General features: G+C 42.9%; 1 protein-coding gene across 7 annotated transcripts in view; it reads left to right on the forward strand.

The window, feature by feature from the left end:
- The window catches only part of NRP1 (neuropilin 1), a 140,278-nt gene extending 128,508 nt beyond the window's left edge, over positions 1 to 11,770 (forward strand). For 2 of the 7 annotated variants that reach the window (XM_027121761.1, XM_027121760.1), the window contains exons 15-18: positions 2,726 to 3,000; positions 3,490 to 3,586; positions 5,700 to 5,750; positions 7,870 to 10,703. In XM_027121761.1, the coding sequence (XP_026977562.1) occupies positions 2,726 to 3,000; positions 3,490 to 3,586; positions 5,700 to 5,750; positions 7,870 to 8,159 (713 nt within the window). In that variant the 3' untranslated portion in view covers positions 8,160 to 10,703. Of the gene's footprint in view, positions 1 to 2,725; positions 3,001 to 3,489; positions 3,587 to 5,699; positions 5,751 to 7,869; positions 10,709 to 11,497 lie in introns of those variants that run through there. The other 5 variants (XM_027121766.1, XM_027121764.1, XM_027121763.1 and 2 more) reach the window with 4 other exon arrangements.
- Positions 11,771 to 15,868: the final 4,098 nt, after the last annotated feature.

Genomic DNA, 15,868 nt, shown 5'->3' on the forward strand with positions numbered 1-15,868 from the left:
CACACACACACACACACACACACACACACACACACACACACACACACCCAACCCACAAACTTCTGCCCTAATCAGTGATACCGACAGGACTGCTTCCTCAAGTCATGTTTCGCAAAAGAGACCCCAGAGGGGCATTTGCTGTTGCTGAGAAATCTCATTAAGCCGAGTTTCCCCATGCCTGTGCTTGGGGTGAGTGGGCCAGTGGGCCGATGGACAGGCACAGGGTACTTCATGCCTTTCCCACTTTGTTGTTCACTTTTTCCCCTGTGAATACAACCATTAAGTAGGTTGAATAGGCCTCTTTCCATCACAGCTACTTCCTTTCCTAATAAGAATGACAAGGAAATTGGATAAAATTGGACTCCTTCAATTCTGAGACACTTTCAATTGAATCTTAAGACAAGCAGTTTTAGAAAACTTAAAATACTTTGACTGTAAATGGCACTGTACATAGAAATGGCATCAAATTAACCAAATGCAATTAGCTGAAATGAAGGCAGTAATGGTGGAAAAATTGATGCAAAGTGAAGCAAAATGGCTCAGTAGGATCTGACATTCAAAGGAGGTTAAAAGCTATGTTAGCCAGAGAGAAAAGCTAAAAGGCTTGCAGAAGTACAGTGCTAATTGAGAAAACGGAGAGAGAGTTCCCGACCCAGAGCTGTGATAAAATCCCTGAAAGGAGAAACATCAGCACTTTATGTGTTGGAGTGTCAGAAAAGGCAGGCTTGTCTTAGATTAGCGGCTGAGAAGTGCGATTCCTTCAGAAGGATTGGTCTCTTTTGTCCTCCCAGACGCCCCGATTTACTTGGCAGTGGTGCCAGGTCTGCCCAAACCAGGAGGAACCCCTGCAGCACTAGACACACAATCATTTGTCAAGAGAGATGGGTGAGCCCGACATCTGAAAGGCAGGAACTTGTTAACATGAAAAAGTCTGAATGAAAAGAGCCCCCCCCCCACAGGACACACGCACACAGCCTGCCACAGATCACGTGCGGCACTTTGCAAATCTAACGTGGAGATTTCGGAAAATGAACACTATCTAGGTACAATAGCCTGCGGCCCAATTTTGGATTTATCAAAGGAATCCCACGTGCTTTTCTGCATTTGACCTCTAACAATGCAGCTACGTTCCTCCTTTCAGAGGATTTCCGAAACCTGCATCTTCCTCTGCTTCATTGCACATATGCTATCGAGCCGCCCACATACGTGGCAGATGCAGTGAGGGGCGCTGGAGATTCAGGTGTAAGGGAGGGAACCCAACCCTGGAGGTGCTCACAGTCTGGTTCTGGGTGGGAAACGGCTCCAGCGCAGTGGGATGAGGGTGTCCAATGGCCGGGGGAGCAACAGTGGCAGAAGACAGCACAGGAGGGGGCAGAGAAGCGGCCTGACTCGGGGACCATCTAAGCTAAGCACCCTCAACGTCATTCTTCTCCATAAGATCGGGGACGGGGGGCAGCAGCAAGATGGGGGCGTGTCTTACCAGCCCGTCTTGGTGGGCTGAGTGAAGGGGCACCGTAGACAGGTGAGCTCACAGACAGGCGAGCATCATTTGGTAAATCAGCGGGAGGAAACAGACCCCAGGGGTGACTTGAGTCTGCGCGGTCCAGAGCATCCCACGTGACTGCCGGGGCCGTGGTTTTTATTCCCGCCCTCCTTTCATTTTCCCCGCCCACCGGTTGTATTAAGCGTGCTTGAGAGCCATCTCAGACAAGCAGCCAGGTGAGGGAGGAAAGCGCCTGAGGACACATCCACTTCACCTGGACGCTGCTGACTCAGGATGCGCCCACGTACACGCAGGGAAAGAGTATCTCCCAAGCACACCAGCCTCGGGGGCAGCACACCGAACATCCCGCTGCCCACTGAGGCTCAGCATCAGATGCGTATTTTCAGCAGGTGCAGCGTTATAGTAGCATTGCTATTTGCAGAGCAAACAGTGAAACGCGAGTTGTGTGTTTAGACCAGGTGGTGGCAGAAGGAGGGGGTCATTAACAGCAGAGCCAGGAGTTAGTCCTCCAAGCTCGGCAAGCACCTCCGTTGCCAAAATGGCAGGTTCTAATAAGCCTCAGAAATGCAGCCTCACCTCTCCTGGAACCAGAAGCCCACATCAAACAGAAGCGGGGCTCACAGCTGAGTTTCAGGCTCTCAGGTGTATTTAAGGAATTTATAAGCCATTAAAACGAACTAGGGGAAAAGCATCGAAGTTTGGCGGAAAAAAAAAGATTGCCAGATTATTTGGACAAACTGCAGCTTCATTATCAAGCAGTTACAGTGACCGAAGCACCATCAACCAGAAGTCTACCTGTTCCAATGGTAAATAGATAAGAACACATCTAAATGTTTCCATTTAGTGTCTGTGTTCACGTGCGTGCTGCTGAAGCAATCTTGAAGTTGCATGAAAATAGGTCTTCCTGTACATCCGAACTGCTTGCAATGGTGCAGAGACCAACACAAGTCATAGCCCGTGTCCGTGTGACAGTGCGTTCCAGATACGTGGTATCAGACGAGTGCTGTTTACAGCCTCTGTCACAAACGTGCTTTCACAGAAGCTGAGAGCAGAGCCTCCAGTGTCAATGAGGTTTCCATCTATTGCCCACTTTCCCTTCCCCTGCACAATTGGGTTCTGGTGCTCAGCCCAGGAGAGAAGGTTTGAGTAGCAGAACTTGACAGAAAAGAGACAAAGGTTCATCCATTTGGCCACTCTGTTTAACACAGCTTTTTGTCACAGCAGGAGATGGCAACTTCATCTACTCCCAAGCTGATGAAAACCAGAAAGGCAAAGTGGCTCGCCTGGTGAGCCCTGTGGTTTATTCCCAGAACTCTGCCCACTGCATGACCTTCTGGTATCACATGTCTGGTTCACACGTGGGCACGCTGAGGGTCAAACTGCGCTACCAGAAGCCAGAGGAATATGACCAGTTGGTCTGGATGGCCATCGGACACCAAGGGGACCACTGGAAAGAGGGGCGTGTCCTGCTGCACAAATCTCTGAAACTTTACCAGGTGGGCCCTTCTCTAGGATGGGGCGGATAGCTGTTTTGGGGTCTCTGGGGTAATATTTGAAAGTTATGCAAATGAGATGCAGAAAAAATTCCAAATTTTATTTCAGGTGTTTCGTGAACCTGAGATACTGCTACAATGATGATAATCTCAGTAGCATATTTCACAGTCTCCTAGATTACAGCCATAGGACCGACTGCTGAGAAAGAAGGGAAAATGCTACTCAATAATTATTTGGGGCTGTCACAATGAACATTCCTTTAATTTGCTGCTTTTTTCCAGTTTTAAATTCTGTATCATACAAAGATACAGTGAGGAGAAGTTTTATGCCATCCCCAAGCAGTTAATATGGATTGAAGAGCAAATCGTGTGATCATTCGAAACCTCACGAATTTCATTTACGTTCTGTGACTTGAGCTGAACAAGCATTTGTAAGCACTGTTATCTGGGACCCGACATTTAAATACTGTGAAAACGATCTCATTTTCTTAGGTGATTTTTGAGGGTGAAATCGGAAAAGGCAACCTTGGCGGGATTGCAGTGGATGACATTAGTATCAATAACCACATCCCTCAAGAGGACTGCACAAGTAAGTATGGGTTGCTGTAGAAACCAAAGCAGTGCTTGCTCAGGGCACGTGTCTTTCCACTGAATGGTCTTTGTCGTGCTCATTTGGACCTCGAATTTTAATGTGGGCTATAAGCACATCCTATAGAACGCATGGTCTGGTGCAACAGGGCATAAGGCCAGGTCAGTCTACCTTTAGCTGCCCCATTATCTAACCTGGTTCACTTAGAATGTCTGGTTGGTACCCACAAAACTACACAAATAATATGCAATCCAAAGATCATAGCAAAGAAGAAACTCACAGTTTCCAGGCTGTGTACGCCATGCCTAAACATTGTGATGAGAAGCGGAAAACTCAGACAGCTGGATAATTCCAAATATCTGAGTGTGTCCACAAGCAGCAGGCCTTTGAAATTTTTTATCACAGTGGATTTAATGAAGATTACAATGTGAATGAATCATAGACACCATCATTCTTCGCTTTATTACAAATAAGTAGATGTTTCTGACTCTAAAAACAGTTGAGTTGACTCAAAAGAATAAAAGAAATTTAGAGACTTTGCCTAGTATTTCAGAGTTTATGGATTTCATCGGTCTGGTGTATATGAGTAAGAGTCTGACGTAGGAAACCAATTCATTCTCCCAGTTCTTGATATATAATTATAAATAACACCACTAATGGCAATGTAATAGCACAGTAATTAGTCTTAAGCTCCATTTGCTACACTTAAACTTTTGTTATATATCATTATATAATAGGATGTTAATTATAACAAAATGGAATAATCCTATTGGGCAAATTTAAGACAAAGGAGGCCTGTTGGCTATAATGGGTTTTTGGTCATTTCGGCAATTTACAAAGCTTTTATTATACAATGTATTGGATATACGTAATCCCTAAAGTGGCAATAATTTGATAGGGTTGATTGAAGAAATTGGGGGAAAAAGAGGACAGTCTTACCCAAAGACTGCTTCCTGCCACAGTACTTTACAAATCTTCACAGAAGATAAGGCTTAATATTTAAGTTGCAGCTACTTTACAAATTCCCCACATCCAGATCTACACAGATGTTAAAATGTATGTTTCATGCAGTTACCCAGGGCACGTACTGCTTGCTTTCCTGTTCCAAGATGAGAAGGTTGATGGTGATGTTTTTGGAATGGGAGAGCAAGCTCTACCAGCTGAAACCAAGAAATACATTCAATCTGGTTCAACAGGTTTTCACTGACGACCTTCTATGTGCAAAGCAGCATCCCAGGGCTACAGTGAATGTATCGAAGCTAAGACGAGTCCGTGAGCCTTTCTGTGTTCATGTGACTCATCTGCTTAGCTGTGCTCACCGCTGGGCATTATACTCACAGCTAAAGTCACAGCTACAGCACCATTAAAACTTGGTGTTGCTGTCACAATGAAAAGGCGTCTAAGATAATTCTACAATTATTCGACAAATATATTTCCTTGACTGTTTAGCCATGGATGCTGGGAGATTATCAGCTCTTTGTTAATTATTCATGCATTAATAAATATTTATTGAGTCATCGCGTATGTTCTGAACACTGTTCTAAATGCTGGGGACATAGAAGTGAACCAGGTCCCTGTGTTCTACTCAGAACCATAAGGGATACCAGAACTCCACTCCCTCCAGATGCTTTCTTTTTTTTTGGTAAGACACAGGACACAATCTCTGGCCTTAATGAGCTGACATACCATATGAGAAACTGACTAACACTTAGGAAGCAGTTATCTACAAAAGCACAGGATGGTAGCCATATGTGCAACTCCACTTCTGTTTTCTATTTTCACCAGATTTCCCCACACTCCAAATGCCAAAACCATTTCCCTCCTCCCTGCTCTTCTCCTAAGACAACACACTCTGCTCCAGCAGTGCTTCCTGGATTTAGATCTGACACCAATTCCCTAGTCATTTAACACTGCCTCTCTATAGCTCTCCAGTTACTTGGTGGGGTCAGATTGTACTAAAAACTCCAAAGAAAACCCAGCAGAGCCATTAGTGGGGTGTGTGTGTGTGTGTGTGTGTGTATGCGCGCGCGTGCGCGTGTGTGTGTAAAGGTTTATGTGTACTGTATTTGGTTGGCAGTTCAAATATCTCTTTCAATTTTGTTTGACTTGTCAGAACCAGCAGACCTGGATAAAAAGAACCCAGAAAGTAAAATCGACGAAACAGGTAAATTTGTCTTGCTGACCGATTTTTAAAATATTTTACTGTGGCTTTCAGTATATTTATGAAGAAGCTTTCTGGAACTTTGGTGCACTGGTGTATCAAAGCAGCTCACATGAAATAAACACCCGCGTCCGTGGTGCTGTGCCTGGGCTGTCGTCAGAGTGCCCTCTCCTACCTGCTCTGCAGACTTGGGAGCCTCACGCCGTAAGAGGCGCAGCCTGTGTAGGGGGGTGAGCCCTGGGGACGTGTGCTACCCTGGCCATTCCCTGCCTGAGCTGCAAGAGGGGACCCAGAGGGCAATGATGTGAAACACTCTCATTTTGTAACTATGGGCACAGGAAGCTAGTGAAGATTGTTTCTTACCCAAAGACCTGCAATAATTTTCATATAATAATTTGAAACCAGCCCAAATTCTTGTTCCTGGTTTATATCCAGCTATAATCTTTAGAGACCGGGAGCCCAATTTCTGTGATAATCTGTTTTGTTTGGGCCATCTGTTCCCAGCCTCCTCTACTGAAACCCTCGTTTTGCGATAATGATCACAGTATTGATGACAATGATGCTGACGATGCTGATGGGGGTTTATTGAGTAGCTAGTATGTTCCAATCGCTTTACATAAGTTATCTTATTTAATCCTCACAGCCGCTCTCTGAGTGTATTTATCCCCATTTTACAGATGAGGAGATTGAAGCTCAGAGCAGTGGCTTGGCCTTAAGTAACACAGCAAATTACATGGTAGCCTCGGACTTCAGACTGATTAACTCGAAAATGCGTGTTTTCGTTGCACATTGCTTTGTGATCCAACGCAAGACATGTGGTCGGAGTTAGGCCTTGCCTGATATTATTTTATTCCCAGAAGTCTCTGCGCCTCCTGCCAGCAGTGGTGGTGTTGGACACTTGCCCCAGCGTCACTCACAGCTGCTGCCGGCAGTTCTGTGCCCTACCCATCAACAGCAGCACCTGTTGCCATTAGAAATGTGGACCTACTATAGCCAGACTTGGACTTGATGGAGACAAATAAAGATGGCCCCATGTCTGCGGTTGGTCATATTAACACGTGACTCGTTTAGCTTAGTTATGTAGTCCACGCTGGGTTGTAAACTTTATTAGAGGTTGTTTCAAAACAATGTTGCATCAAGGGAGAGAATATTAATATGTCCCCATGGCTTGTTTCCCCCTATCTAGGGACTTGCGTCTCATATTTTTAGTTTTCTTTGATTGGAATCCTTGTTGATCAGAACACCATTAAGTAAACACCAGGCCTGTTGCACATTACATTTTAGTCTCATTTCTAGTCCCAGGTAATGAGACTCAAAGCTCCCATGTTAGTAATTTCTCATGTTCCACTCTAAAGAAAACATTTCCCCAGTGCCTGAGTGCAGAGCTGTGTGACCATCTGCAGCGAAACCACCAGGGCAGCAAAGATGCTGATTATTAAATGTGTTCTGTTCAGCACAGCACTGACCCAGCTTCTAGACTGGAGCCATAAGCCACTTGAAATGTCAGCAGCAGGCATGCCCTCCGTCTTTCTGAAAGCCCTCTCCTTCCTGAGTGAAACCACCATTGACTCAAGGAGGAAACTTGAAGATTTGATATGTGGTAGCACTACCACACAGAAGGACAGCTTGGGCGGGTTCCTCGTGCCGGGTTTTGGGATCAGGCAAACGTGCCAGGAATGGTTAAATCCCCCTCTAGACAAATGTGTGACGAAGCATTTTGCAAAGTTTACAGACCTCTTATCTGGCCAAGGACGATAAATACAGATTACAATCTCACAGATGGTGGGCTGCATGACATCGGAATTAGATTAGAACCGAACCCTCATCGTTTACCCAGAGTCAGTGGTTTCCATGCGCTAAGCTTCCTGTCAGAATCACAGCACCAACACCCAGTACCCTTCCCTCCCACCTTCAATTCCCAGCAATGAGTCAAACCTAAACGTTGGTGTTTCTTGGCGATGGGGGAGCCAAACCCCCGCTGCAGAAATCCCCCGCAGGCTCCTGGGGAGGACAGCCCAGTCCGGATGTGTGCTTCACTCCTTTCTCTTTCCTTCTTCTCCATTTCTCTGCTGTCATCTGGTACGTTGGCGGCTCATGGAGCCAATTTCGTTTTTCTCCCCAGGGAGCACCCCAGGATACCAAGGCACGGGAGACGGTGATGAGAACATCTCCAGGAAGCCGGGCAACGTGCTGAAGACCCTGGACCCTATCCTCATCACCATCATCGCCATGAGCGCCCTGGGCGTCCTCCTGGGTGCCGTCTGCGGGGTCGTGCTGTACTGTGCCTGCTGGCACAACGGGATGTCGGAAAGAAACTTATCTGCCCTGGAGAACTATAACTTCGAACTTGTGGATGGCGTGAAGTTGAAAAAAGACAAACTGAATCCACAGAGTACTTACTCGGAGGCATGAAGGCAGACAGAGGTGACCAGGTGAGCAGGAGAGTGGAGCGGAGGACAGAGCTTGAGCTGGGGACCGGCTGATCTTTCACTGTTCAGGCTGGGAAGTGCGTTAATGATGCCAAGCCAGGTTTTCTCAGGAGCTTCGATGAGTTCGGCCGAAAGACATGAACGACTTAGCTGTGTTAACAATCGAAATGCTGTACAGTCAGCTTCCTTCTGTTGGTTTCTTTTGAATAATCAAATGCTGGTGTTGAGACCAAGTATGATTGACTTAATAATTCATTTGGACTCCCCTTTCCCTTCTCTCTCTCCCTCTGCTCGATCCTCTTCGGAAACTGCAAAATCCAAGATGCTGGTACCAAGTGTATTCAGTGGGGCCCTTTCGACGGACATGCTACCTGCAGCCCAGTGCCCAGAATATATTCGCGTAACCACATTTCAGTGGACTCCTGAAGCTGGCCTTGTGTATCATCGCCTGCGTTGTGCATAGGCAAAGAAGGAGTAGGATGCTTTCTGTTAAAGTACCGTAGCCTCAGTACCAGTCTAGCGTGTCAGCTCTGTTTACGAAGCAATACCGTCAGATTTCCTCGATGTTTTCCAGTGTTGTACTCAACCTTGTGCTGTGAACTCCATACAGAAAACTGTGCGATCACCAGACACTGCTGGCAACTGGGTGTGATGCCGACAACCACAACGAAGAATCCTTGGCACTGGCTGGTCTACGTCCTCTCAAGTGCCTTTTTGTTTGTACTGGTTCTCATTGTGTTAAATTAACCCGCCCTGTTTCTCGCTGGTGAAAGCCCTCCTCTTGAATCAAACCCTGGTGGCCCACTGACTAAGAAGAAAGTATATTTTAGTGTGAGATGTCAGCCTCCGGGTAGGCAAGGGCTCCGAAGATTTGGCAACGTGGCTTAATTGTTCTGCTTTTTCTGTAGTTCAATTTCATGTCTCTTGACCCTTTTGTATAAAGCTGCAATATTCTCTCTTACTGTTCTTTCATATGGAATGTATTTTCAAATGTAAACTCTTTCTCTCCTATCTCTCTGTCATTTTCCTCTCTTAGGATTTAAGCATTTGCCATTATCCAGAAAAGAAACTTTCAGCTTTAACCTGCTGGTAATGGCGAACACTTTTACTAGACTTTATGTTGGAAAGTAAATAAATAAGGGAAATTCCTAACTTCGCCCTCCAAAGTCTAACTTTGGTTTCCTTGTTAACTGGTTAAAGTGACAGTATCTCTTTTCCTAAGCCATTTGTCTGTCTATTCCAATCGAAATGATCTTCAATAGAAATGTTTGCATTTAATAAAAATAGTGATAAGTTGAGAGAAGAAATAATACTAATTGGCTTTCAAGTGAGACCCAAAGGAATAGAGTTCTCCCCATATCCAAAAACAGGAGATTTTTACATCCAAATACACAAAAATGACCCGTGAGAGCCTTCTTGTTTTGGTATTGAGTCAGATAAGGGAAGTGGAAGAAAGAACAGTTAATTTAAGAAAGCGACAATAAATCATGGTGCCTGGGGATGAAGTATTTTAAGATGACAGAGGGGAAGAAAATGAGTAAAGTCAAAACAAATGTTTTTAAAAATTCAGTCTGCAGCAACCCTGAAATAACAGAGACTTGAATGAATGCTTCTAGAAACTTCCAGTGCCTCACAAACAAAAAGCCTGCCTTGGGGCTGTTAAGACCTAAGCCTCCAGTGGCACAGAGAAGTAAATATCTTATCAGGCAGCATTGAATTAACCCAAAGAAGCTTTGGTTGTTTTCCGTGTATTTGTGCCATGCCGTGTTGTAGGTAAGAACTTCCTCCCTTCCGGCACTGCTGTAGGCCTCACTCGAATATATTTGTGGGAGTCACATTGCATCATGGAGGGGAAAGTCCATTCATCCTGGTCTAATTGAATTGAGAATGCCTTTTGTTTCCAGGAAAGTATTGATCACTATGAAAGAAGAATAGATTCTTATCCCCAGAGGCATCCATTCAGCCGTTATAATCGTACCGGGATGAAAGCATTAAGACTTGATTTACCTTTAAGGCAACAGACTTACAGTTGTCTTCAGCCAAGGAAAAATGATACTGCAACTTTAAATTTGAAAGTATCTTGCACTGATAAATATATTTAAAAATTATATGTTTATAAAGTTATTAATTTGTAAAGGCAGTGTTACAAAATGTTCAGTTTATATTGTTTTAGATTGTTTCGTAATTTTAAAAGGTGTAAAATAACATATTTTTTTCTTTATTGAGATCTATAAAACTTTCTGTAGTAAAATGTTTTCATTTTACTGGTATATTATTGCTTCATGTTTTGTACCATCATAAAATTTTGTGCAAATTTTTTTTACAGAAATTTTTATTTTCTATGACAATATGACACTTGTAAATTGTTGATTCAAAATGAACAGCGAAGCCTTAACTTTAAATGACATTTGTATTCTCAGACACTGAGTTGCATAAAAAACCACACAGAACTGAACTGTAACTTAAATTCCAAACTATGACTACTACATTCCAAAGAAACAGTTGAATTAAACATTTTCCTAAAATATCCCAAACCTGATGGCTTTTATTATATTAGCTTTGTTATTGTTAAAGAAATTGGTATTATTCCAGCATCAAATAACTTTCAAGATTTTTTAAAGTTCTCTTTTAAAAATAATATCCTAATAAGGAGAGAAGATTAAGAAGACATTTCCTGAAAGAATATCAACCCAAACTGGATACTTGTCAAGATAAGGCATAAAGAATTTGGCATTATAAATGGAAAATTTTCAACTCCAAATCTTGTGTCAAATGTTTCTATATTCCATTTAGTAAAGTTTTTTTTTTTAATGAAATTCCCAAATATCTGTTGGTAAGTTTTGTTCTTGTAGTAAGTAGATAATAAATCTGACAGTGTTTAGGCATGCAGCTATGCTAAATTTTGAGAAAGGGCAAAGTTGAGCTACTTGGTAATTCTTAGGAAAATTTCTTTTCCATCTGGGACTAAAATAATAGTAGTGGTAATAATAATAAACAAAGACAAGAGGGTAGGGTAGAGTAGAGTAAACCCTTAAGAAAGCTTGTTGTGGGCTTCCCTGGTGGCGCAGTGGTTGAGAGTCTGCCTGCCGATTCAGGGGACACGGGTTCGTGCCCCGGTCCGGGAAGATCCCACATGCCGCGGAGCAGCTGGGCCCGCGCGTCCGGAGCCTGTGCTCCGCAACGCGAGAGGCCACGACAGTGAGAGGCCCGCGTACCGCAAAAAAAAAAAAAAAAAAAAAAAAAGCTTGTTGCAACACAACTGGCCTCCCCTTATCCCCACCATGTGCTAACGGTTCTTTCTTCACCTTTCTCTGATTATAGGAAAACTAAATTCTGAAGCACAGGGGTGGACTGCTCTGCACAGCTCTTCCCAGTGAATCAATATTCCTACTTCTCTCTGGACACTGACACCTTTGGCATCTTCCAAGATTTAACTAAGAAGAGGACATTTTCCCTATTCAGTGGAGTTTTAGGTCTCTCTGCTTAGAGAAAAGATCCAGAGTTGGGTAATCACTTTACTGAACTTAAATTCTATTTATGCTCATGGGTGTTTCCAGAAAACATGATGACTTACAAGGAGTCTATCAGAATTAATCCAGAGATACTTTCTGAAGAACGCTAAGGGCCATATAGATTAATGTTTTCTATTTCATTGTTTGAGAAAACTTAAACATACATGCTTTTCACCCATTTCTTATCCCTAGTTAGCTGCTAAGCTAGGCTTTTCTTCCTGGGTTTAATGAGCTAAATCACTGTAGAATTCTTCCCAAAGTCAAGAATTAAATAGGTCACGAGGATTGAAACATTTAACTTCAAACATGAAAATTACTTATTGTTCCATCTCCTGTCTTCCCTCCTAACATATTAATCACCACTTGGGCTGGATTGCACTTTATCTTTTTGCAAATCAGATGGATTTTGTAGCATTCCGTAATGTTTCTGCTTCCCAGTGATAGAGCTGTTGTGTTGCATTGAAAAGCAGTTCTGCCAAGAATTAGCTCTATTTCCCTAAACTCTATCCACGAAGGGGTCTTAAGCAGCTTTTCAGCTCAGGGGTTGAGAAGCCAGAGGGAAGGGAGCTTCAAACTGAGTACAACTTAGCACCAAGAAGCAAGTGAGACCAGGATGATCTCTGGCATTTCTTTTTTTAATATTCCAAAGAAACATTGCAAGATGATACAGATAAGAGCATCACGTTATCACACGTATGCCACTTCTCAGTAGCAGTAAACTTCCCATTAACCAATTCTATCATTTTAGGAGAGAAGGAGTAAACTCTATGGGAATCTTGTATGGTGATAACACTATACTTCTTAATATTGAGAGCATTCTATTTTCACAGCAGCTCTGGGAGCTAAGCTTTCTCATTATTCCACTTTATAAATGAGGACTCCAAAGTTGAGGCAGGTTGAGGAATGAGTCCAGCACGTATCTGGTCTCATCTCCCCCTCCATTCCTCCTACCATGCCATAGTACTGCATGATCTCAACAGGTGCCCACAGAGGGACTGGCTACTCAAGAACCAGGAGCAACAGCACCACCTGGAGGCCTGTTAGAAATGCAGAGTATCAGGCCACACCCCAGACCTGCTGAGTCATTTTAACAAGATTCCCCAGATGACCCATACGCCCATCCATTCAGGTCTGAGAAGCACCGACCCCGCCTGCAGGTACACTAAGCTAGTGGTTCCAGAATTTGCCTGGTGGTTTTGAGACACTCCAAGACAGAGAACACATCACTGCAGGTTTCTCAGAGCACAATACAGAAGAGCCTGAGCACAATGCAGCCTGGAAAACAAAGTAAAATTAGGAAATTGGAAATCCCACTCACTTAGCCCAGAAGCACGTTGCAGCCATCCTGCCTCATTGATGGTGAGAGCCCTACATGTGGACTTTTCTGAGAGGAAGAGAGTGCTCACAAAGTATGCTGCTTGGTGGAAAACTTAAGTACTGTAGACCAAAGCGAATACTCTGTTATTCATCACGGTGTGGCCGGGAGTCAAGGGGGAGGACCAGTTTGTGAAAAGCCACATCTTCCTGTTCAAAAGAAGTTGCCTCATTCATCTCACACAGTTTACTACTTTCCAATGGCTTTAAAATCCTGAATGGTAAAAGTAGGGTGAACCCAATTTAATCTTTCTTCAATAATTTCTACTCTTGTTCCTTAGGGTCCTTATTACAAATAAGTGAGAAACTATCAGACAGTAGAGTTTCGTTGTCCAACGGTGACTCCCAAGAGAAGGCTTTTCTTTATAGAAAGATTGTCTCTCATCTCCGCGTCTAACTAGAATGGTACCTATTATGATGTAGGAGTTCCGTAAACGTGAAACATTCATAGCCAATACCAAATTTTATCACTGCCCTATTAATAGAGTTGGAAAGTCACTTGCTCTGGCAGAATGTTGGATTGAAATGGACCTGCTGTCTGGGGATGGTACAATTGAGTCTCACCCTTCGGCAGCTTGATTGAGATGACTTCTCGGGATGGAGAGCAGGTTCTAGTCTTTGTAACGCTCCTTTCAGTGATTTGGGCATCTCCCCCGACCATCACTTTTGACATGAGTTAACTTAGCACCCTTCTTCACGGCCCCATCATCATCTTGCAGAGACGTGATGCTGGCAAAACTAACGATCTTGATGTAATCCTGTCGGGAAACCATTCCATGGCTTCTTAGGCTGTCACTGCTCTACTTTTGTCCAATTTCTGAAGATTTTCAATGTTGATTAAAATGCTTCTTGACTTTGAATATGCGATATATATTTTTTAACATCTTTATTGGAGTATAATTGCTTTACAATTGTGTGTTAGTTTCTGATTTATAAGAAAGTGAATCAGTTATACATATACATATGTTCCCATATCTCCTCCCTCTTGCATCTCCCTCCCACCCTCCCTATCCCACCCCTCTAGGTGGTCACAAAGCACTGAGTTGATCTCCCTGTGCTATGTAGCTGCTTCCCACTAGCTATCTATTTTACGTTTGGTAGTGTATATATGTCCATGCCACTCTCTCACTTTGTCGCAGCTTACCCTTCCCCCTCCCCATATCCTCAACTCCATTCTCTAGTAGGTCTCTGTCTTTATTCCCATCTTGCCCCTAGGTTCTTCATGACCTTTTTTTTTGTTAGTTTTTTTAGATTCCATGTATATGTGTTAGCATACGGTATTTGTTTTTCTCTTTCTGACTTACTTCACTCTGTATGACAGACTCTAGGTCCATCCACCTTGCTACAAATAACTCAATTTCATTTCTTTTTATGGCTGAGTAATATTCCATTGTACATATGAGCCACATCTTTATCCATTCATCTGTTGATGGACACTTAGGTTGCTTCCATGTCCTGGCTATTGTAAATAGAGCTGCAGTGAACATTTTGGTACATGACTCTTTTTGAATTATGGTTTTCTCAGGGTATATGCCCAGTAGTGGGATTGCTGTGTCGTATGTAGTTCTATTTTTAGCTTTTTAAGGAACCTCCATACTGTTCTCCATAGAGGCTGTATCAATTTACATTCCCACCAACAGTGCAAGAGGGTTGGTTCCCTTTTCTCCACACCCTCTCCAGCATTTATTGTTTGTAGATTTTTTGATGATGGCCATTCTGACCGGTGTGGGATGATATCTTATTGTAGTTTCGATTTGCATTTCTCTAATGATTAATGGTGTTGAGCATTCTTGCATGTGTTTATTGGCAATCTGTATATCTTCTTTGGAGAAATGTCGATTTAGGTCTTCTGCCCATTTTTGGATTGGCTTGTTTGTTTTTTTGATATTGAGCTGCACAAGCTGCTTGTAAATTTTGGAGATTAATCCTTTGTCAGTTGCTTCATTTGCAAATATTTTCTCCCATTCTGAGGGTTGTCTTTTCGTCTTGTTTATGGTTTCCTTTGCTGTGCAAAAGCTTTTAAGTTTCATTAGGTCCCATTTGTTTATTTTTGTTTTTATTTCCATTTCTGTAGGAGGTGGGTCAAAACGGATCTTGCTGTGATGTATGTCATAGAGTGTTCTGCCTATATTTTCCTCTAAGAGTTTTATAGTTTCTGGCCTTACATTTAGGTCTTTAATCCATTTTCAGTTTATTTTTGTGTATGGTGTTAGGGAATGTTCTAATTTCATACTTTTACATGTACCTGTCCAATTTTCCCAGCACCACTTATTGAAGAGGCTGTCTTTTCTCCATTGTATATTCTTGCCTCCTTTATCAAAGATAAGGTAACCATATGTGTGTGGGTTTATTTCTGAGCTTTCTATCCTGTTCCATTGATCTATATTTCTGTTTTTGTGCCAGTACCACACTGTCTTGATTAGTGTAGCTTTGTAGTATAGTCTGAAGACAGGGAGCCTGATTCCTCCAGCTCTGTTTTTCTTTCTCAAGATTGCTTTGGCTATTTGGGGTCTTTTGTGTTTCCATACAAATTGTGAAATTTTTTGTTCTAGTTCTGTGAAAAGTGCCATTGGTCATTTAACAGGGATTGCATTGAATATGTAGATTGTTTTGGGTAGTATAGTCATTTTCACAATGTTGATTCTTCCAATCCAAGAACATGGTATATCTCTCCATCTATTTGTATCATCTTTAATTTCTTTCATCAGTGTCTTATAATTTTTTGCATACAGGTCTTTTGTCTCCTTAGGTAGGTTTATTCCTAGGTATTTTATTCTTTCTGTTGCAATGGTAGATGCGAGTGTTT

This window comes from Aethalodelphis obliquidens, unplaced genomic scaffold (genome assembly GCF_003676395.1).
Source record: "Aethalodelphis obliquidens isolate GAN/ISIS:26980383/991018 unplaced genomic scaffold, ASM367639v1 scaffold23, whole genome shotgun sequence".
Classification (NCBI taxonomy): Eukaryota; Metazoa; Chordata; class Mammalia; order Artiodactyla; family Delphinidae; genus Aethalodelphis; species Aethalodelphis obliquidens.